This window comes from Dermacentor variabilis, chromosome 2, assembly GCF_050947875.1.
Source record: "Dermacentor variabilis isolate Ectoservices chromosome 2, ASM5094787v1, whole genome shotgun sequence".
Lineage (NCBI taxonomy): Eukaryota > Metazoa > Arthropoda > Arachnida > Ixodida > Ixodidae > Dermacentor > Dermacentor variabilis.
Window position 1 is genome coordinate 150,245,334 of NC_134569.1, and position 23,070 is coordinate 150,268,403.

The window sequence follows — 23,070 nt, forward strand, 5'->3', positions numbered from 1 at the left end:
CTTTCAAACTCGATATTCCCGTTCCCCCATCGTAAGCCAGAAAATAGGACGTGCACCTATAATTGCATACTCAACGGCTTTTCTCCTCTGCTTCACTCTCTCCCTCATTTACAGGCCTCGTTATGGCCTCCACCAGGCCTCCACTTATGAAGGCCTCCACCAGGACTCCACTCCACTCCACGTTCAGGCTGAAGCCTGAACTTCGACAATTATGCTTTATAACCAGAACAAAAACAGCTAAGCAAGTATTCCCAGAGGCTTCCTTGTGTGAGGGAGTTCACTATTTCTTATGAGATCGATTGGGTTGAGGAGAAAATCACTGCCGAATGGCTAATCGCGGACGCCACTTACGTAAACAAAAGTGTCGTGAATGGGTAACAAAATGTCGTGAAAGAGGAGAAGGCGCGCGTCTAGGACCTCTATCAACGAGCCCATCGCTTCTCTATAGTTTCAGCGTTCTCAAGGAGTGCTTGGTGCTCACAGTAATGGTCAGGCAGGACGTTGACCGACAGTTGGGGAAGACCAAATGGAACCGTGTGACGTTGCACCGTGGGCTGGGTGACGCTGCTGCTCTGTTGCTGAGGTGGGGGCTGCGGCTGGTGCTTGATCGCGTGCACAGAACTGCCCGCGGCCACCCCTTCCCGCTGTGGATCGTGGCGATGCTGCTGCTGCGAGGGCGCGTTCTCCAGCGTCTTGTCATGCTGGGACGACGAGGCGGCGTAGTGCGGCCGCTGGTGATGCGGCGGTCTCTGTTGGTGGCGTTCGGGCGGTCGCTGGTGCTCCTCCAGGTGATTTGGTGGAGGCAGGTCACCACCGCCTCCCTGCGAGCAGACGCGCGCGACCGACCGTAAAGTAAACGCTATCAAAACCCGCCGAGGACCAGCTGGGACTGCCTATGCATGTTTCTATGCGCGTACAAGGGTTGGTACCCGTGCGTATTGGCGAGCGTTTTCAATCAACTAATCAGTCAACTAGTACAATCGATCGATAGATAGATCAACCAAACAGTCAAGCCACGCGTGCTGTCCAGATGTGGCCCGTGTATTAAATTGGCGTTGGCAATAAGTGAATGAATGAATAAATAAATAAATAAATAAATAAATAAATAAATAAATAAATAAATAAATAAATAAATAAATAAATAAATCATGCCGTACACGTGGACAGGGAGTTTTGCATGTACAAAATCAAGGACAATCAATCAATCAATCAGAGAAGAGCACGCACTTGGGGCGGGTGCTGCTCGTGGGCGGGGCAGTCGTCGGGGCACCCGTGTCGGCATATCTCGACCACGCACTGTATCTGCACCTCGATGGTGTCGGGGAACTTGAAGGCGTAGAAGTGCGAGAAGGCCACCACGCTCGCCTTGCCGCTGAAGTCGCGCACCTTCATGAAGGCCGTGAGCATCTTGGGCCGCAGCACGCAGCCGCGGTCGTCCGTCAGCTGGATCGGGCCGCGCAGGCCGTCGTGCGCCACGCACGACTTGACGCGCATGTCGAACTGCTTGTCGCGGTCGTTGATGGCGATCACCATGGTCAGCGGGCTGCCCAGCGGCACGATGCTCGACACCTGCTTCGCCCACGGACCCTTGCCTGCGCGCGAGAGAGGGGAGAGTCCGTTATGAGTCACCGAGGTTTGCGGGTATGTACACACACACTTTAAACGTGAACGTAGCGGGTGGAGTCGTGAAATGGCTTCTGTTCCCGTCAGAGGACGCTTAGTAAGCCTTAACACACGTACAAAAAAATAGGAGGCTTTTTTTTGTTTCGGTATCAGACCGCCGTGAAGCCATATTGAGTGCATCCATTCGGGTGTATAGCTGGTGACCTATCCGCAAACAAGTACACTGTTGAATTCTAAAAGAACGAAGGACCCCATATAGCAAGTCTCGATAACTTTTATAGCGCCAGAACGGCTGCAATACGAGAAAATGCTTTGAAATCAATGAAGTCACAGTGACTTGCCGGCGCGAATTGTTCAGGCGCAATATTATTAAAAAAAGGGGGAGGGGGCAAATTGGGGTTTTATTTTCTGCCCTAATAATCAGGCTTTCTGCCGCGAATAAATATTAATGAACACATATTTTGGCAACACGTACTTCACTGGATACATTAAGCGGTATCCCTCGAACGTCCCAAAGTAAATCAAGACTCATGAGCTAAGAGAGACGCATTTGAGCATGGTTGTCGGTTAATTCCGACCACCTGGGGGTTCCTTGACGTCGCGCCGAAGGCTTGGCAACACGAGCGCGTTTGCCATTGCGGCCACAATTTGAGAATGCGGTCGTTGCTGCTGGAGCCCTGACATCGTGTTCAGCAGCAGAACTCAACTGCCACTGAGCTGCGACGAGGCTGTGCGAAACAAGCGCGCTTGTCATCGCAAATTCTACTTCCGGTTCATTCCGCTGGGCACCACTGTATTGTTGACAGCTCCTACGCGTGTTGTTGTACTCTCGTTCTCCGAAAGAAAAAAAAAACTTAGCATTCGTGGATCTTTTCCGTTTTATTTTAGTACTAAGTATGAAAATGTGTCAAGTGCCGCAATGTCAATATCATGAATTACTTCAAAGCGTGCACAGCGGAGGAAGGGTAATCGTTTTCTCCGCACAACAACGTGCGCAAAGGAAGGAAAAGCCATATCGTTAAACTAGAATTGTAAATATTTTTAATTGAACGAGACTCCCTATAAATATTTACTTGCGGAAAATGTAACAACGAAATAACGACAAATAATTAACAAACTGTGGAACAATCCCGGTTCGCCAGACATACCATAAGGTAACGAATTGAATAATGTAAATATAGTCCACATGATATCAGTACACAATCCACAGTTCCCTGGAGAATCGGCCAGCGTGAATGCCCTTAATGCACGGATATAGGCATATTGCACGTACACTGCCCTTTTACATTCCATTCCCATGGGAAGAGAATGGCCCGCACTTGGATCTGTGTCACCCTGCGGGCAGCGACTTTGCCGCTCATATTGAAATACGTGATTATCACGCAAAGAAAAATAATAATTAAGTTATCGTGTGTTTCAGAATGACTGTGCGTTTCTAAAAGGAATTCGGTATATGGCTTCCAAACATGCGAGACACGTGCAAAACTGTCCCGTGGGGCCATTTTCCAAGTTCGTGAGTGCACTACTCTGCAGTGCAGATTTGCCCAATTAATGGTAGAACCGGCCATTGTTCAAATGCAGACGAAACGATAACTGTGCACGCTTTTCTACTGCACGTAGTTTCGTTCGCAGAGCCCTGTCTACGTTTTGCATAACATATAACACGCGCAAGAAGTTCACGCACGCGCTGATTGTAAAACTGTATAGCTTGACAAATTATAGCTGTATGCGATTACCAAAAGTTCCCGTCTTTAGCTCCTGTGAGGACATAATAACACAACGAAACAAGTTGCCCAACAATGTCCGCACGCAACGGCATGAGCAAGTCGGCATGAGTATGCAGTCGTGCCCCACCAAAAGAGCAACATGCAAGGAGTTTTAAATTTACACCCCCTTGGCAACAAGTGATGGGAAATCTGTGCTTAGGTGCCGTTAGACTTAACCGATGTTAACTTAACTTAACCGACGTTAGACGCCACTATGGCGTTGCGCTGCTAAGCACGAGGTCGTGGGATAAAATTGCGGCCGCGGCGGCCGCATCGTCCGCGCGCATTATAGATGTCAATGATCCCCGGCTAAGTGGTCGAAATGTCCGGATTCCTACAGTGCGGTGTGCCTCGTGATCATGTCGCGGTTTTGGTACGCAAAACCCGAAAACTAAATCAAGATCAAAACGTGTGCCGCTGGCAAATTTTAGGCCTACAGTTGTCACGGCAGGTCAAGCTGAAGAAGACATCTGGTGCTTGAGGTGGTGACATCCGAGAATGGAAGGCGCTCGCATCGCTGCAGTTTCAATCTCGCGTCGAAAATGCACTCGCTAAGCATGAATGGCGCACCATGCTTCCTTCGCCCTATCTCGTCTTCACTGCGAATTTTCTTCAACAAGATGTCTCATCAGTAACGACCGCGTGGCGACTTGGAGCGTCCATAAAAGCCAGTGAGATGCGCCCGTCATAGATCTGGGACAGAAAAATAGTCGTTGCTGTTTAGAAAAAGTTGTGCCCAGAAAATGACGATGCCAACTTTAGGATCTCGATGACGGTCCAATATCATTAAGGCGATAGCTATACAACAGAGCAATACATAACGCGCAGGTTCACAGAAAAGGTGTGTCAACCAAAGTCGACGCGAAGGAACACAAGGTCGACCTACATGATACATGTAGTACATTTATGCATTGAAATTGGGGCAGCAAGAGATGATATATCATGCAATGCTGCATAATTGCTCTTTTTGCATTATTTGCATTATTTTCTAGTTTCATTGTCACATCTTACTTCTTTTCTTTTTTCTGGACCCCCTACCTCTTTCATTCATGTCAAGTTCTTTCAATCGCTCTTTTTTTTCTTTTAGCGCGCATGTACCTGGACATTGTCTTCTTTAGCCTCGACTTTGATTAACATGCCTTTCTGTTTCGTTTTTTGACCAAGAGGCCAGATGGGCCGATTTCGGAGGTAGTGATTTCTATGGTAGCAATGTGGTTAATTTTCTACAATATTGGCGCTAATTACATCCGTGCCGTTAGTTTTGCCTATAATCCCCGACTAATTCTCGCTCCTTGTCTCATTGAGACTTACCTCTTGATTCCATTTGCGACTCGCTACGACGCTCTATAGAGACGCGAAAGGGCTGGGTTTTTACCAGTAGGCCAGGTAGATAGCTGAAGCACACGCTCGCCAAGCCGGTGTGAAGTCGCCAAGGAAGACTTTGTGTTCAAAGTGTCCAAGTCCACACTATTTCGCTATCATCACTACTTGTGGCTAGTGAGGAAAAGGTAAAGCTCAAAGCAAGCATATAGTACAGCTTCAGGTCTTCCGGGGAGAACCGCAGAAAGCGCTGTAGTTGCAGCTGCATGTTGAACCATGAAGAACGGAAAGATTTCGCTGCATCTGTGAAGAGGCAGAATCCAGTTTTCCTTCCCCGTGACCGAAGTAAAGCAGCGATGGGATAATGTTCCCTGCTGAAGTGTGCGAACGATATTGTTGTTGTTGTCGGCAATGCTTTATCGCTATGAAGATATATTGAGCTGCTTTGCCGGTGCTTTCCATGGGCCGTCCGTGTTCAATGTTGCAAAAACCTAATTGCTGGAACATCCATATGTAGTGATAATGTAATTTTAAACCCTGGCCTGTTTAGTGCAATGCCCTTAGTTAAACAAGAAACCTAGTATCATCGTGCGGAAGCCTTTATTTTGTTTACGTGCAGCCTTTGTCAAAAGATTCCAAGCAGATATGTTAAGGTGTAGAGTTATATCTCTTGAGAACGTTTGAGCTCCGAGGATGCGATATAGGTACTCCAGTAATTGGTTCGTGTTTAGAAACAAAAAATTACTATTAAGATAGTTAACAGGCGCTCTTTTTGCATATTGTTATGCAGTTGTTTAGAATGATCTTCCTTCCCATGGATCTTTTATCGTCTTTTTTTTCTTTTTCCCAATCGATACACCACCCGCAATGACGTACGTAAGCTCACTGACAGTCAACAGACAGCATACGCATACTACGGAACACTTTCATATATTTCCTAGTCCGTGAACTTCACAACTGAATGACTACAGGTCTGTAGTTTCCACAAGAGTGGCAATTGTATAAAAACGCGCAGTTAGCTGGCCTCCAGACGCGGTGCATCATGCCTACACTTGAGAAGTGCTGACGCGCGCTGACTGTTTAGGCTCGACGGGGAAAAAAAGAAGAATAAGAATACACTCGCCTTCCTGTATCTCCATCCAGCATCCGACGCTGTCGCCCTGGAAGTTCAGCTCCTGGACGTCCAGGTCGGCCAGCTGGATGGAAGGCGTGCGCAGCGCCGACTTCTCGTACGCGTCGTGCCACTCGCAGCGCAACCGCTTGGCTTCGTCCCACGCTTCGATGATGTCCACGCCGTACTGGACCACGATGGTGTTCTCGTAGAAGCTGCCGTGGTGGTCCGGCTGCGGAGAAGGGAACAACACCATTCGAGGTGGTGCTGACGAAAGGGCTTTTTTTTTGTGCTTATTGAAATGAAAAGGAAAGAAGGATATTTGGTCACCCTGCAATGGTGACGGCTGTTCCTTTTCATATAATAGTAACAATAATTAGGAGAAAAAAAATACTGTAAGAAGAAAGGAGTCAACAAGTTTGAACGCCTCGTCTTTCGTGAATGAGCGATACGATGTGCTTGGTTTCGTAGATTTGGGTTGATAACAAAACAAGATATAGCGGATGTATGTCGGCTGATAAGCAATCAAAAGTTGAAAGGAACAGTGACGCAGCTTTGCCTGGTGGTTTAAGGACTATAATAATAATAATAATAATAATAATAATAATAATAATAATAATAATAATAATAATAATAATAATAATAATAATAATAATAATAATAATAATAATAATAGCAATAATAATAATAATCCAACGAGTTCATTTAGAGCTCTCTGTTCGAGATGTCAAACGAAGCAAAAACAGGAACGAACACTGTGAAGTAAGCAATAAAAAGAGAGAGAGAGAGAGAGAACGGAAGGAGGAAGAAAGGCTTTCGTCTGACTGGGCTGTCAGCCTCAAACGGAGCTACAATTTGGTACTCTAAAATGTGTGTTCGCATATCAACTTTACTGCATACACGACAGTTGCCTCTACATTTACGTACCTCCATAGCAAAGGGTGGAGGAAGACGAAGTGATTCTTTGACAGAACGCTTCTACGTTTGTCTCCGCTTTTTCGCTTTGTTTTCCTGCATTTCTGGGAGCTGCCGCTCCCTCCTTGCGGCAATGGATGAAGAAATCTCCGAGGACTTTCCTGATGTGCAGCCGTCAGGTCGGCTAGCGTCCAGGAAACGTGGAAGTGCGTCAAGCGCTACAGACAGCGAGGCCACTGAGATATGTTCGGACAGCTACGACTCATCGGACGATGACTTCCAGGTAGTGATGAGTAGATCAGCGAAAAGAAGACTATTGCAGGCATCTTCGTCGCCAAGTGCCTCTACCGTGAAGAGTGCACCGCTGCGCTGGCCGCACACTGTGCTCTTCATGCCCGTGGACCCAGCGTCCAATTTGCGGCTCCTCAACAGGCAGGTCCTCTCTTCCTTACTTGAGAGAATCGCACCAAATGAGATTAAAGACGTGCGAATAAACTCACGGAAGAATGTCCTGGCAGTTGATGTTTTACATCGCAGCGCCCTACAACACCTACGTAATATAACTGATATCGACAATGTAAAGGTGCGATCAATGATCCCCACAGGCGGCGATGGTACTGCGGGCGTCATTTATGACGTCGACGTTGCCATTTCTAATGACAACTTGCCAACGTTGATAAAGCCAACGACAGAAGGCACTTTCATTACAAGGATTTCCAGATTGGGAAACACACGCTGTGTGAAGATTTTGTTTGAAGGAGACAGCCTTCCTTCCCACGTCAAAGTAGGACATGTCCGCCATCCAGTACGACCATTCGTACCGAAGCCCCTCCAGTGTTTCAAATGTTGCAAGATTGGCCACGTGAAGGGTGTCTGTGTGAACAACGTCGTGTGCCCGCGGTGCTCTGAGTCTCATTCAGAAGACGCCTGCAACGCACATGTTCTAAAATGCCCTAACTGCAGTGGTCCTCACAAGGCCTCATCAAAGGATTGCCCGCGGATGCGGACGGAATTCACCATTCTAAAACGAATGGTGCGGGACAATTCAACGCATCGAGAGGCTGCTACCGCTGTACGGCGACGTCGGCATCGACACAGAAAACGTTCGCGAAATTCCGAGACTGCAGATAGGTACACGCCAGCTACCGTCAGAAGGACTGCCGCATCACCACACTGCGCCACCAAGACAGATACAAGGAAAGAAAACAAAGCGGGGAGGCTCGCCCGTCCTGAAGAATGGCCTGAGCTACCGAGCGCACATCTCCCTGCTAAGTTACCTCAAAACGCACCGACTTCCACGGCTTCTGCACCTGTTGAAGCGACGCTGATTGATGATCTCCAGGTCATCAACATTCTGCGGTCGCTCATGAATGCCATTCGCGTTATACTTACCAACATGAAGTCTTCGTCTGCGCAAAGTGCACTACAGGTGCTGGACACTTTGAGTCCAGTACTTGCAGCTCTTGGTTAAAATCATGGCTCTCCAGAAGCCGTCGTTTCGTGACGAAGTCCGAAACGCGTCGATATTTCAGTGGAACGCCAGAGGACTGAAGTCACGCATGTCGGACTTTCGACAGTTTGTGTTCACGAATAAGTTCCCAATCATCGTCATCTGCGAGCCCTTATCAGATAACATCAGACTGTCCGGGTATGAGTGTTTCATGTCAGCCACCCACGGAGAATGCAGCAAGATCATCGTATTCATGCGACGTGATCTTACGTATGTCCATCACCCAGTGTCGCCTGACCAAGAAAACCAATACGTATGTCTGACAGTAGAGAAAGGCAAGCTCACTTTCACATTAATTGGAGCCTACATATCGCCCTCAAGTCGTCTGGACTGCGAGAGATTACGGCGAATCACGACGGCGACTCCGCAGCCTTTGGTGATTACTGGAGATTTTAATGCCCACCACCATCTCTGGGGAAGTTCTAAGATAAACTCGAGAGGCAGAAAATTAGTGTCATTTGCCTCCGAACAAGAACTGTGCTTGTTAAATGATGGAAGCCCCACCTTCCTGCGTGGAACTGCCTACTGTAGCTGCCTGGACCTGACCTTTGTTTCACGCTCTTTCATTAGAAAGGTCAGGTGGTTTCCGGATATTGAAACGCGGGGAAGTGACCACCTACCCACATATCTTAGGGTTGAAGGGTTGACGGACTCCAGGTTAGCCGGCGTCACACAATGTATCGACTGGCCAATGTTCAAGTCAATTGTCGAAGACGGCTGTCGTGATGACTTGTCCTCTAGCCTAGAGGACATCATAAAAGGTGCCCTAGAGGTTGCGAAACATTCGCTTCTGAGAACGTATACACGCACCGAATACGACATCGAGCTAGAGAAGCTTCGTGCAATTCGTCGTCGTGCAGAGCGAAGATACAGGCGCACGAAGTCTGTACATGACTTGAGGTTGGCCAGAAGAACTCAAAAGAAGATTCAGCGTCTCATGGACAAACTCGCATCGCAAAGATGGAAATCATTCTGCGAATCTTTGGATCCACGAAAACCTTTGTCTCACATATGGAGAACTCTTCGTGGTCTCCGTGGAACCCCTCAGCAGCGCCACCCTTCTAAGTCTTTGGCCCTTCACCAACAATGCAGCGAGATTGACGTAGCGGAAGCTTTCTGCAGGAGGATTGCTGGCGAAACTAGTTCCGCTGGAACATCGACGCTCCACCACTCACCGGTTTCACGCGACCCGCGCATGGATAGTCCTTTCTCCATGGACGAGCTCGAAGCTGCACTGGCCTTGTGCAAGCGTTCATCTTCACCAGGACCCGACGGTATAACCTACCGTGCCCTATGTAATCTTGGCGAAGAGGCTCGAAAAGAGCTCCTGCTCTTGTTCAACAGCTCCTGGCAGACAGGTACGGTTCCGCAGGAATGGAAGACCAGTCGCCTAATTCCACTACTCTAGCCTGGCAAGTCGCCTGTAGACATTGCGTCATACCGACCAATTGCGCTTGCCAGTTGCATCGGAAAACTAATGGAGAGGATGGTTCTAGCACGGCTAGAATGGTACCTCGAACATTACCAGGTATATCCAGATGCAGTGGCCGGCTTCAGGCGTGGCCGTTCTTCCATAGACAACGTTATCGACTTAGTGACGTACGTCGAGCACCAGAAGTCCTGCAAAAGATTATCTGCTGCCCTGTTTCTGGATGTTAAAGGAGCGTACGATAACGTAACGCACGAAGCGATTTTCAACGCGTTAGAGGCAGTAGGACTTGGCGGCAAAGTCTATCTCTGGATAAGTAGCTATCTACATAAGAGATCCTTTTTCGTGCTTACCGAGGATGGCCCGACCTCACAGCATTACAGTAACCGTGGGGTGCCTCAGGGCGGAGTACTCAGCCCAACGCTCTTCAGTCTAACACTCATTGGACTCTCCGACATCCTGCCAGGCACCGTTAGGCTCTCCATCTATGCCGACGACATTTGCATTTGGACGTCGGCTGTGACGCGACTGCAGCTTCGCGCGCGGCTTCAAAAGTCAGCCACTTTAACATCATCCTACCTTAGAGAACAAGGACTTCGTATATCATACGAAAAGTGCGCAGCGGTGGCATTTACCAGGAAATCAATGTCTCCATACATGATATCCGTCGACAGACACATGATCTCGTACAACGCGAGTCACAGATTTTTGGGGGTGGTCCTTGATAAAAATCTCTCCTGGACCCCTCATGTGAATTATGTGAAAAAGCGCCTGACAGGAATTTGTCATATGTTTAAGTTCCTTGCAGGAAAGACCTGGGGAGTACCAATACACTCTATGCTGCAACTGTACAGGGTTCTCTGTATTGGATTCCTACGGTACAGTCTACCGGTCATGTCCAACACCTGCAGAACTAACCTGAATATAATTCAAAGCATCCAAGGCCAAGCCCTCAATATATGTCTCGGTCTACCGCGGAGTGCGTCAACGACTGAGGTTATTGCAGTCGCTCAAGATTTCACTATTAAAACGCACATTATCATTGAAACAATGCGTGTGCACATACGACACTTTGCCCGGACCCCTACCCACCACCTAGCAAGTCTCCCAGTAGATAGGCCCCACACGACATTCAGTGCGACTGTCTTCGCGCACTGTGCCTCTTTCAGGTCAGGTTACACACCTGCGGCAAGGCCATCCATTCCTCCATGGTGTATGCGCCGTACTCAAGTGAACCTTACAATCCCAGGCCTTCAGAAAAAGTCGGACTTGCCATCATCAGCGCTCAAGCAACTAACTTTACTTCTCTTGTACGAGAAATACAGCGACTGCACACACGTCTACACTGATGGATCAACTACATCAACCAGTTCCGGCGGCGCTCTAGTTATACCAGCAATGAGAATAACCAAGCGGTTCAAGACTTCCCATGTCACTACGTCCACAGCTGCAGAGCTCGCGGCTCTCCGCGACGCGCTTCAAGTGATAAACACTGAAAGTCCTAGAAAATGGGCAGTCTTCTGCGATTCAAGGCCGGCCTTGCAATGTGTGCAGTCGTTTCTCCGACATGGAACTCACGATCAGCTCACGTGCGAAATCGCGGAACTTGTTCATCACTTAATAGCAAAAGGACATGATATCTCTTTTCAGTGGATACCAGGTCATTGCGGTATCCTTGGAAATGATGACGCCGATAAGGCAGCTCGGACGTCAAACCAAGGAGACCGCTGCGTCCCCATTCCTCTCTCAAGGACCGACGCCGCGAGGCAACTTGGCATTCTAGCACGCACGATCTCCTTGGCAGAGTGGAACACCGCACATACAAGGCGCACAAGACTGCACAGACTAAACCCGTCACTTCATCTCAAACCTCCAGCGGGTCTACACCGACGTGAAGCGTCTCTTCTGTGTCGGTTATGGTTTGGAGTTGCCTTCACGAATGCCTACTCAGCACTAATTGGAATGGCTAATACTCCTGCATGTGATGTTTGCGGATGCGAGGAGAACATTGACCACTTATTGTGCCATTGTCCACAATTTCAAGCACAAAGACAGTCTTTGTCCAACACATTGAGGAAACTAGACGATCGTCCTCTGAGTGAACAGACCATATTAGAGCACCGTCCCGACCGATCATCGGCTCAGAAGGCAGTGAAGGCACTTTTGTGTTTTCGCAGAACTTCTGGTTTGCTCGAGCGACTCTAACTGAAGTGCTGTCCGTACGCGTATCTACACCTTCTCTCTCCCTTCTTTCTCTTCCCCTTCTCCCATCCCCCAGTGTAGGGTAGCCAACCAGACTATTGACTGGTTAACATCCCTGCCTTTCCTGAATTCTCCTCTCTCTCTCTCCATAGCAAAATAACAAAAGAGAGTTATATATAAGCTATATATTTCTGCAAGAAATGAAGGCTGACAAATGCATGTGGGCGCCCGTCGTCAAGATGTTTATAAAAAATATGTGACTATCCTGAAACATAACAGCACTACCGCCAGTAATGGTCTCCCTTCAGCCATTACACCGACAGCGACACTGAGCCTGACTCGGGACATCGCAGGGGCTGGTGAAACCACGCAAGAACACATATCGTTTTTCGCGAACCACGTTCGCAAACACACACACACACACACACACACACACACACACACACACACACACACACACACACACACACACACACACACACACACACACACACACACACACACACACACACACACACACACACACACACGCACGCACGCACTCTGATCCGGTGTTACAGGATACTGCGCAGTTCGCTTAACGTGTTCGAGAAGAATATTTTGCGCTTACCACTGCACTGTTCCTGCTGAAATTCTGCAGAAGCATCGCATTTTGGAGTCTACGTCGTTCAGTGCAACACTTGACGCAGTTAATTGCCCTGTTTCTTAAGAAGAATTGCAAATTTGCCTTTGTATGTGGGTATGCTACCTTCTGCTGCCGCGACGACGCAAGCGTAAACTTGTGCCGCCTACTGCCGGCAGCTACAGAAAGCAGCGTTTTAGGGGGGACTACCGAATATTGAATATCGGAGATATTCGAGGGGGTGTCCCTCGAATACCTCCTCTGCGTCTGTCCGGCCCAGGCCCAGGAACGTTCGAGGGTCACCCACTGCCTACAGAGAACAGAACCTCCCTGGTACCGCTCACACCGACCTTCTGTTCACATCCCACCCCCACCATCTTGCACTACATAGCCTGGGGTTGCTTGTGGAGGTGAGCGGGATAGGTGCATACAACTGAGCACTGCTGCCCTTGCTGTCCCTGCGGCCCACTCCACGAACGTACGAGCTTGCCACGTCACCTCCTTTCACTACCTTTTTCTTTAACTCCCACTCTCCCCTCCCCCAAGACGCTGCGCCGTGCTCCCAGATGGGCTGCAGAAACAAGCGTCCTTTCCTCAAGAACGATCACATATAGAAGCGGCCACGTTTTCGGCGCGTCCGCTGAGGGATCAGGTGGTTTCGATGCCCCGGTAGGTGTGCCTCGCACTTCATACCTTGGTGCCGCATCGGTCGTAGAAGACGTCGAAGTTCGCGGCCGTGATGCCCGAGCGGGGTCCCACGTAGACGCACTCGGGCTGCCCGTGGTGTCCCTTGGAGAATACGATGCCGTGGAAGGGCGCGCTGAACTGCAGCTGGACGCGCATGTGTCGCTTGCCGCAGGCCACCTCGACGCCTATCAGGCGTGGAAGGTCGCTCGGCGGCTCCGGCAGCGAGAGGTCCTTGCCCTCCCACGGGGGCTCGGCCTGTGAGGACGCCTGCACCAGGATAATGAGGACGAAAGCCGATGAATGATTATCAGAAAAGCCACTAGAGCGATTGAGGTGAGCGATTGATAAAGTGAACGTTGCGCCACTTAGGAAGACAGTTATAAATGGTCCTTCTGGCTAAGGACCGCCTTGCTATAGTCTGCGGTAAAAATGTGCGCCATGGTGGTATTTTGTTTTACGCCACCTTTAAGAGCCTGCGACTTGATCGTTTTATTTGCCCTGAATTAGCTGTACTCGTAGTCTGCGGCGTTGCCGGAGCATAAAATCAGATCTTATAATTGGGTAGAACTTGGCCACATGTTCCAAGAGGTCAGAACTGCAGCCTTGGAGACGATAGCGTGCGGAGTGAATTCGCCGTCTTATTGACAGATGGCACCATCGCTAGTTTTAAATTCAAATGTGCTGCACATAGTCCATGTAATAATACAATTGTGTAGATATACAAAAAGAGGTTCGAAGGTATAGTTACCATGGATGGGATCTGCTATGAAGATAGAGTACAGAGAATAAAACAAAGCAACCAAAAGAGAAGTTACATTACAAAAAACGCACGAACAGCCGCATAAAAAACGGTCAGTCTAATATTGCAACAGAAGGAAATGCTGTCAGGTAGATGCGTTAATCACGATTACAAAATGCCTGAATTTTCTTTTAAAGGATTCCAACGAAGTCACCGATTTCATGTGCAACATTAAACTTCATCAAAGGTGTATGTGAGGAAACAAGAGTTCCTTTTCTCTCGTTTTACGTTTTGTTGGGTCTGGAATTTTTTTTTATTTCAGATACTGTCAATCCCAGCGGGATTTTTACAGGTTGGGCATATATTATACACTCACAAATAGCGATAAAAACAGGTTTACATGATTTCAACAATATTTGCAATCGACACAAAGCAGATTTACACATATGGTAGGAAATAAAACAAGGGTACATTTCATTTGGCAAAAAGGGGGTGAAATTACATAGGCAAATACAATGCTCATACAGATTTCATTTTATACAATGACTTGAGTGGTGTTATTTCCGGCTAACGTAATCTAATTATTGCACAACAGCTCTTCTACAAGGGTTCTAAATTTCGGCAACGATGTGTTAGTCGTTATGAAGGGGTCCAGGCTATTCCATTCTCTTATTGCAAGAGGAAAGAACGAATATCTAAAACAGTCAGTGCGAAATGCATATTCTTTAAGTGTTAATGAATGCTTATGGCGGGAAGGTCTGGTGTCAGCTAGGGATATATACAACGAAGTATTTATTCGTAATGCATTGTGTATCAATTGGAACAATAATTTTAGTCTTGCTAGTTTGGCGCGGTTTCGCAGAGTAGGAATACCGGCTTGTTTTAGCAGTTGGGTAGGTGAATCGCTATTCTTGTATTTGTTAAAGATGAATCTAATTGCCTTTCGCTGCACTCCTTCTAGTTTGTTAATAAGCTGTTGTGTATAAGGAAACCAAATTGTGTTACCATATTCGAGAACTGGGCGAATAAATGCGTTGTATGATAGCAGTTTAATTTCCGGTGGCGCAGCTCGAAGTCTTCTTCTGAGGAAGAACAGCCGTTTTAAAGCAGATGGTATGATACTGTTAATATGAGATTCCCATCTTAGGTCATGTGAAATGATCAAGCCAAGATATTTAAGCTCATGAACTCGGGTGAGCGGTATATTATTGATTGTGTATTCGAAGTCTGACCTATGTTTTTTGCGGGTTATAGATAAAAAGGCAGTTTTTTTAATGTTCAGCTCCATCTGCCACTTTTTACACCACTTCACTACCTCGTGAAGGGCGCTGTTTAAATCAACGTGGTCGTTCATAGAGTTAATTTCATTATAAAGAATGCAGTCGTCGGCAAAAAGCTTCATTTTAACGCGGATGTTAGAGGGTAAATCATTAATAAATATAAGGAATAAAGTGGGAGCAAGGACACACCCTTGAGGCACCCCCGATGTAACTGGTACAATGGAAGAAATTTCATTGTTAACAACAACATACTGAAACCGGTTGGTTAGGTAATCTTCAATCCAATTGACAATAGAACCATCGCCTAAAGTTGTTTTCAGTTTGCTGATTAGTTTTCGATGGGTTACTCTATCAAACGCCTTTGAAAAATCTAATGCTATTAAGTCAACTTGTTTTTGATTATCAATGCTTTGGGATAAGTCATGCGTTACTTCAAGTAATTGGGTTATTGTTGAAAGTCCCCGCCGGAAGCCATGCTGGATAGACGATAATATTTCTGCTTGCTCTAGATAGTTCGTGATATGCTTTAATATGATATGCTGTAATAATTTCCCTACAGTGGACGTTAGCGATATTGGTCTGTAATTACCAACATCAATTTTGCTTCCTGCTTTATGAACGGGGATTACTTTCGCTATTTTCCATTCCTTTGCAAGGCTACATGTTGATAAGGATTTGTTAAATATTAGATGTAGATATTTCGCGTTGACTTCGGCATATCTTTGAAGAAAAGTGTTGGGAATATTGTCCGGGCCGTTTCCTTTTTTTGTGTCTATTGATAGTAATAAGTTCAGGACTCCTGACTCAGTTATCGTTGGCATCCCTAGTGGTCTCTGGTTGTAGTGATTCACCTCCGGAATGCGACCATCGTCAGCAGTGAACACAGACTGGAAGTATGTATTTAATGAATTTGCAAAACTTAAATTTTGTTTCTGAGAATTGAGAGTGTTGCTTTGTTTTTGGGGGCTAAGATACTTCCAAAACTTTCCAGGGGAATGCTTTAAAAAGTTAGGAAGCGTAACTGAAAAGAAATGTGCTTTCGCTGTACTAATCTTTGCTTTCATTTCATTGACAGCACACGTGAGTTTACGTTTATGTTGAGGGCCTTTTTTTGTTTTGAGCAATTGTCTTAGTCGCTTCACTTTGCGCTTTGCATGAATGACATCACGTGTTATCCATGGGTTATTTTTATTAGTTTGTTTGGTTCTTATTGGAATATAGTTATTGATGCAGTGGGATACAATGGCTTTAAATCTTTCCCATATTGCGTCTATATCAGTGTCTGAAGAATTAGCGAGTTCTTCAAATGACTGATACTCCAAAACTAAGTAATTAATTATGCTTGAGTCGTCAGCTTTTATAAAGTCTGGATAACTAGTTTGGGAAATAGAAAGATTTGTTGCGGCCTGAATGGGAGTAGTGCATAATGTTAATTTGTGATCTGATATTCCATCTAGCACTGCTAAGTTAGTTTTATTGATCGAAAAGTGGTTGCTCAGAAAGATGAGGTCAAGAATGTTTGATGCATTGCCTTGAACACGTGTGGGCTCGTTGACAACTTGTGACAAGTCAAAACTAAGCATAATATCAAAAACAATTTCTGAACAAGGAGAGCGATAACTCATGGTTGGCCAGTCGATATCAGGAAGGTTGAAATCCCCGAGAAGGATCAGCCGGGATTTTGGTACATGAAGTTCCATATACTGATATAATGAAGTCACTACGCGTTCATCAGTCGAAGGGCTACGGTATATACAACCGACACTGATAGTCGTTGCACCAAAACTAAGTTTGCAAAAAAGTGCTTCAGCATTTTCGACTTCTGGTAAGATAGTGAAAGGAATTTTTTTATTTATTAGTAAAGCAACTCCTCCTCCTCGCGTTAATCTGTCTTTGCGCACAATCACATAGTCGGGTGGGGCTATTTCCTTGTCCTGTATGTCATCTGTAAGCCACGTTTCTGTAATCGCCATAAAGTCGGGCTCTAGGCTGATAAGAAGAGACTCTAGTGCGTTAAGCTTATTCAAGATACTACGCGCATTTACGTTTGCAAAGGTTATTTGTTTCGTTTTTGGGGCGGTCGGGGGCGTAGGTGTGGTCCAATTCCTTCCTGGTTTTTTTGGCCTTTACTCGCCTTTGTCTGTGCCTTTACAGGTACCCGGCAGTTCTTTTCTTCATCCCACTGGAACAATTCTCCGTTGATTCGGACTTTATCGTAAACGAGCGCCACCTTTGCACCGGAATCTTGGCGCCGGAATTGCGGCAGATATAGCGCGCACTTCTCCATAACTATGCAAAATACATTGGAAAAGACAATGTGGTATTTAACAAAATGCAGCCCTATAGGTAAATGCACGGTGGTCTGTGTAAAAAAAACAAAAAAAAAAACAAAACAAAGGAGAGCGAAAGAGGCAGAGGGGTTATACCTAGAGCGTATTTTGTGCTTGTTATCCTTACACGTTACACCTTAACACGACTCCCTACTGAACGTTCCATTTGAAGACTTTCTATATGATTGTTTCCCTGATACATTGGAGAAAATTCTAACTATAGCATTCATCATCATCATCATCATCATCATCATCATCATCATCAGCCTGGCTACGCCCACTGCAAGGCAAAGGCCTCTCCCATACTTCTCCAACTACCCCGGTCATGGGCTAATTGCGGCCATGTTGTCCCTGCAAACTTCTTAATCTCATCCGCCCACCTAATTTTCTACCGCCCCCTGCTTTCATTCTCTTGGAATTCAGTCCGTAACCCTTAATGACGATCGGTTAACTTCCCTCCTCATTACATGTCCTGCCCATGCCCATTTCTTTTTCTTGATTTCAACGAAGATGTCATTAACTCGCATTTGTTCCCTCACTCAATCTGCTCTTTTCTTATCCCTTAACGTTACACACATCATTCTTCTTTTATTCGATGTCCGGTTTAAAATTTCTTGCTGCCGGTGTCTTGCGGCTAACCCTTCTAGCAAAAAGCGTTGGTGAAGGATGTGGCATGCCGTATATATACTGAGCTCGTGATTTATTTCGCCTGGTCCAACATTTAGGAGTGCAGCTACCACTGCAAGCTGCAAAGGCGCACAGCACAGCGCATGCTGGATGACCCTGTAAAAAGCTATACAGACTTCCCGGAACAATGCGGGCTCCGCGGTCGCATAACTCAAAGAGCGTCAGCTGAAAGGCGAGTCAGCAGGCGAATTAGCGAAAACCGGCACTGTGAGAGGTGGAAGCGAACTTAAAGGCTGCTCGAGGGAGTCTACCGGTGAAGAAAAAGGAAGACAAAACGAAACAAAACAAAGCCAGGTGAATGAGCAGGGAAGGGAGATGCAGGGGTTATATATAACGGTGCTCTTAACAGCAGTGCACGCACATTACGAAAAAAAAAAAGACAGCATGATGCGTGTCACGATAATAGAGGTTGCACGCGCCGACCCCCCCCCCCCCCCTTTTTTTTTTAACTCAGCTCCACGGTTTGTCAATTTATCTATCCCGTTATAGACTTCAAGGCGCGTCCGTCCGCGGTGGGTTTCCTCCGGTTAACAGGAAGCACCCACAGGTTCGCAGCAAAACGGCGAGCTCTCACCTTTTTTCTTTCCTCACCGATCACTACGCGGTCACGCAGCTGAGGCCGAAAAAGATGCGCCCAGCGTTTGCACGGCGGGGGGTCTTTTCCGACAGCGTGTAGTGCATGCCGCCACGGGGCAGGGCGTTCTCCGCGAGACGGGCATGATTTCCGCCCGAGAACCATCGTTTCTGGAAGATCGCAATCGCCGAGAGATGACGACCATTCGAGTCACGCCTCGCGTGCTTCTGCGGCAGCGGCGGCGGCGCGTTTTGGACCCAGGCTTGCATGGGTGCTTTCCGCCAGCGGTGCGCCCTATGGTCCTGTTCAAACGCGACGTGTGTTAAAAAAAAACTCAGTCGAGCAGCTCGCACCTCGATCGCTTTACCCGGAGTGCTGCGGGCTGACCCTGGAGATGCGTGCTTCATCTTCGGGACGTCCTCACACGGTGGAAAAAAAAAAGCGTAGAGGGAAACAAGGAGAGGGGGGGGGGGGGGGGTGAGGTGTGCAAGAAAACTGAGTATTTCACCCTGAGACCTCAGCGACCCCCATTCCACGAAAAGCGGTTGGTCCTAAGTTCAGCGCTTTGTTATGAAGAGTACTTACCATAATACGTTCAGTTTATCAAACTTTACTTGTGGATTTGGCGCCTTCGTGCGACTCCGGATGCTCGTGGATGCGGAGTGGACGAAAAACAAACGCGCTCGGAGACACATAGCGCACGTCAAACTACGCAGACGAGTGTAGACCGCCGTATATGGGCCAACGCGTGAAGAACTGTCCTTCTTAGAGCCGTGATGCAGCTGAAATATGTCCCAAGCACACATATCCGCTGCGACATAGCATATATAGCGAAAAAGAGAAAAGGTTAAATTAAATTTTAGGTGGGTGCCCAGGACTGAGACCGGTTGGTTACCCTTCACTGATAGAAGTGGAAGAAATATATTGAGGAGAAGGAGAGAAAATCGAAAGCTGATCCGCACATGCAACCAATACGGACGTTGGAACTATCGGCGCCGTATCACAAATAGTTGCTCAGTCAGGCTTACTTCAGGAATCACACCAATATCTAGCAGAGGTACAGGGCTGTTGTTATGGGTCGTTACCCATTGTTGGGTATGAACTGGCAGTCGAAGTCTCGGTAAGGGTCTGCAAAAGCATATAATCTTGCTTGTTGTGCTAACCGGAGACCAGAAGCGCTTCGACCACGCTGCCGTGGCGTCGTTGGCAGATATATCGCGTCCTGCAGCTGAAGGACTCGACGAACGCCGACTGTTACCGTACGTACCATAACGACGGCGCCATGAGTCGTCATAGTGACGTGAGCGTGACTGCAAGGCCACTACGTCTTCGTTGTGGTTCGCCGCGCGGCTGTCTATATGCGGCGCGACTCGGAAAGTCTCGGACTGAGCTAAGCGCATTACACCGCGCCGTAGCATGGCGTGGCAACCATGTCGCTGTCTCAATTGGTGTGGTCTTGCGATCCCATGGGAGTCACGTACGAGCATTCCCGTTACAGAAGTGCACTTTGTGTTCCAGAAGTACTTTGTTGCGGGCTGGTTCATCTCGTGTTACAATGGTGAGATCATGAATGTATGCGTCTTGTGCGCTTCCGGGAGGCGCACGTGACTGCATTGCCTATATCTTCCTGTCGAGACGTACGATAAACGCTTGATAGTCTGCGCTCTGTCCCGTCTCTCTTGCCACACTTCATGTATCTTATTATATTTTTTTTTGTGCAGTACGTCGCTTGTACAGGAATTTGTGGCTTGTTTATGTGTACCTTTACGCGAGTGGGCTCCTGCTTCGAGAATACGAGCTCTCTGCGAGAGTCACGTTTCTCAACTGCTATATTTCAGCCTTCACACGTTATAGCAAGAGGAATTGCTTCAGCGCAGCAGGATTCAAGCAGCGAAAGAATTCAGTTGGAGTCGCAGTTACTGCGATGCGCGTGCGAACACACGCCCATCGCAGTAACCATCGCAGTAACTCTTAATTGGACACACACACACACACACGCGCACACACACACACACACACACACACACACACACACACACACGGTGACTTTTGTAAATTATGTTCTTTTTTGGTGTCTATAGTTCGCCTTCAGTGGCTGGTTCAGAACAAAGGAGATAGTGAAACTGCTCGGACAGACGTGTGACATTGGCGCGCTGCACTGGAAACCGCTGTGTGTAGTACAGCCCGTTTTCGTATTGTTTTTTTTTAATCTGTATGCGCTTGTTATCTTATCAGGGTAGCATTATCACCTGTGAGTTAGCAGATCACAGAACATATCGCAACCTTATATGCCTATTCAGCTCCTTGAGGCTCAATATATATTGCCGTCTTGCGAAGCCTGTTCTCGCTGTCTTTGGCTCTGTGATCGTGTGTATATCTCAGGCTACCGCCAGGACCCCGTTCACTCTTCGCTCTCAGTTTTATGAACCATTGTGCACTGTTTTCTGCTGTTCCCACATTGCCTTCCTTTTAATACCGCTAGAAGAAGCCGCCACCATGTACAGTTAACTAAAGTCTGCTTCCTTTCCTGTCATTCCAATAAGGAAACGCACAATGCAGTTTTCTGGCATTGAGTAGCTGCGTGTTCTTCCAGTAGTCTTCGGGGCATTGAGTGCGTGCCCGCTGCCTAGGTGTTTAGTTTTCTTTGTTGGCTCTCTTCTCTTCGCGTGCTTCATTTTCTATTCATGTGCTATTACGTGCGCCGCGCGTGATGCTCCTAGTGAAACTTGCCTGAACATTTTCTCTCGCTCACGAACACAAGACGCATCTGCGTGGACGCATAGGAAAGCGTTTGCGGCGCACGTCTTCGGTTCCTGCGCTGCACGTCTGCACTTGTGCATTACCAACAAGCCCCGAATTCACACTCACGGTAGCGTGCACTTCGCCTCTCATCGCACGTGGCAATCGAGAGAAAGGTGTATCGTTGGAATCAACCAATCAGGAGTGCGATGAAATGTGGACGCATGCGTGGGTTTCACCGCGGGCCATTCGGTTCCAGGGTATACGCAAGGGTATACGCAAAGCACGCCACCCATCTTCCCATTCCAGTGTCAGGCAAACGGTACTTGTCGACGCTTTGAGACATCGGTGAAACGTTGAGCCAGTGGCAAGGTCCTGCGAGTCCGACGAGAATCTACGGTATCGCCGAACCTGCGCGAAAGCGCGCGTATACGCAGTCTTTGCAGTATCGTTCCTCGATCTTAGTACATGCAGCCCCGCACACGCAGCGTACAGGGAATAGCAGACAGGAGGTGAAGTTGGTAGCTAGGTTTCCCCTGCCCTTCTTTTCCCCTGGCATCGGTCTCTCAAAGTACCTCGACTGTTGCCTGGCAAACGCGGCGCTTTAATGAGAAAGCAGTTAAAGGAACCTATTGTCCCATGTAGGGTGCGACACTGTGCTTTCCCAGCCGCGTGGGGTGCTGGAGCGAGCGCTGAATACGACACGCACATCGAATTTGCTACGTCAGCCACGTCACGCCTTTCCGCGCGGGCACGTAGCTCGCGATATCGCGCGGACGTGTTTCCGCTCGAGCACGCGCGCACTCGGGCGCCCATCGCCGCAGGCGGCTGCAGCGAGCAAGGGCACTGCAAGAACGAACCGGCGGCAGTGGGACTGTCCCCTTGAACCTGCGCCCCCGTAGCTTCGCCATCACCCCGCCGAGTCTCTTTCTTTCTTTCTTTTTCGGGGTCGCGTTTGCGCTGCACAACGGTCGGCCACGTTGTCCGTGTCTCCTGCCGTCGCAGTCGCCCTCGATAACTCCATGGAAGATTCTTGCTTTTCTCTCTCGTAAAGGAAACGAGACAGATATAAAAGGAAATGCAGATGCAACACACGCGCTGAAATCCACGTGAAGCGAAGCTTTAGAGAAGCGGTTAACTGAATGCTATACAACTAACGGCGATGCGTACAAATGTGTTAACTCTCATGCTATGCAACGTACAGATGCCTGAACTGCACAAATGCCAGAACTTTAGCTTTGTGCAATTTTTGTGCGTGCGTATTACACCGCTCACAAGCCCAATGGCGTAATAAAAATTCCAAATGGAACGGATGCACTATGTGAGACGCCTGTGCAGTGATGTCACGAGGGCGAAGGCGATGTATGATGCTTGTAGAGGTAAGAACGGCGATGACAGGCGTATGCAAAGAGAATTTCGCCCCATACGTTTAAAGATTGTGTGCGGTGTTGTGTCACAGTGGCACCTACACATACCTAATGCCTGAAGCAAGGAAAATTAAGTAAATAAACAAGAAATATACGTTGAATATAATGC

At 47.7% G+C, this 23,070-nt stretch overlaps 1 protein-coding gene across 1 annotated transcript in view; it reads right to left on the reverse strand.

The window, feature by feature from the left end:
- LOC142572847 (uncharacterized) overlaps positions 1 to 23,070 on the reverse strand; it is a 42,308-nt gene that overhangs the window by 4,392 nt on the left and 14,846 nt on the right. Inside the window, exons 2-5 of the mRNA XM_075682246.1 lie at positions 13,192 to 13,452; positions 5,833 to 6,052; positions 1,228 to 1,592; positions 482 to 821 (exon numbers count right to left, since the gene is read on the reverse strand). Coding sequence (XP_075538361.1) covers positions 482 to 821; positions 1,228 to 1,592; positions 5,833 to 6,052; positions 13,192 to 13,452 — 1,186 coding nt within the window. The remainder of the gene's footprint in view (positions 1 to 481; positions 822 to 1,227; positions 1,593 to 5,832; positions 6,053 to 13,191; positions 13,453 to 23,070) is intronic.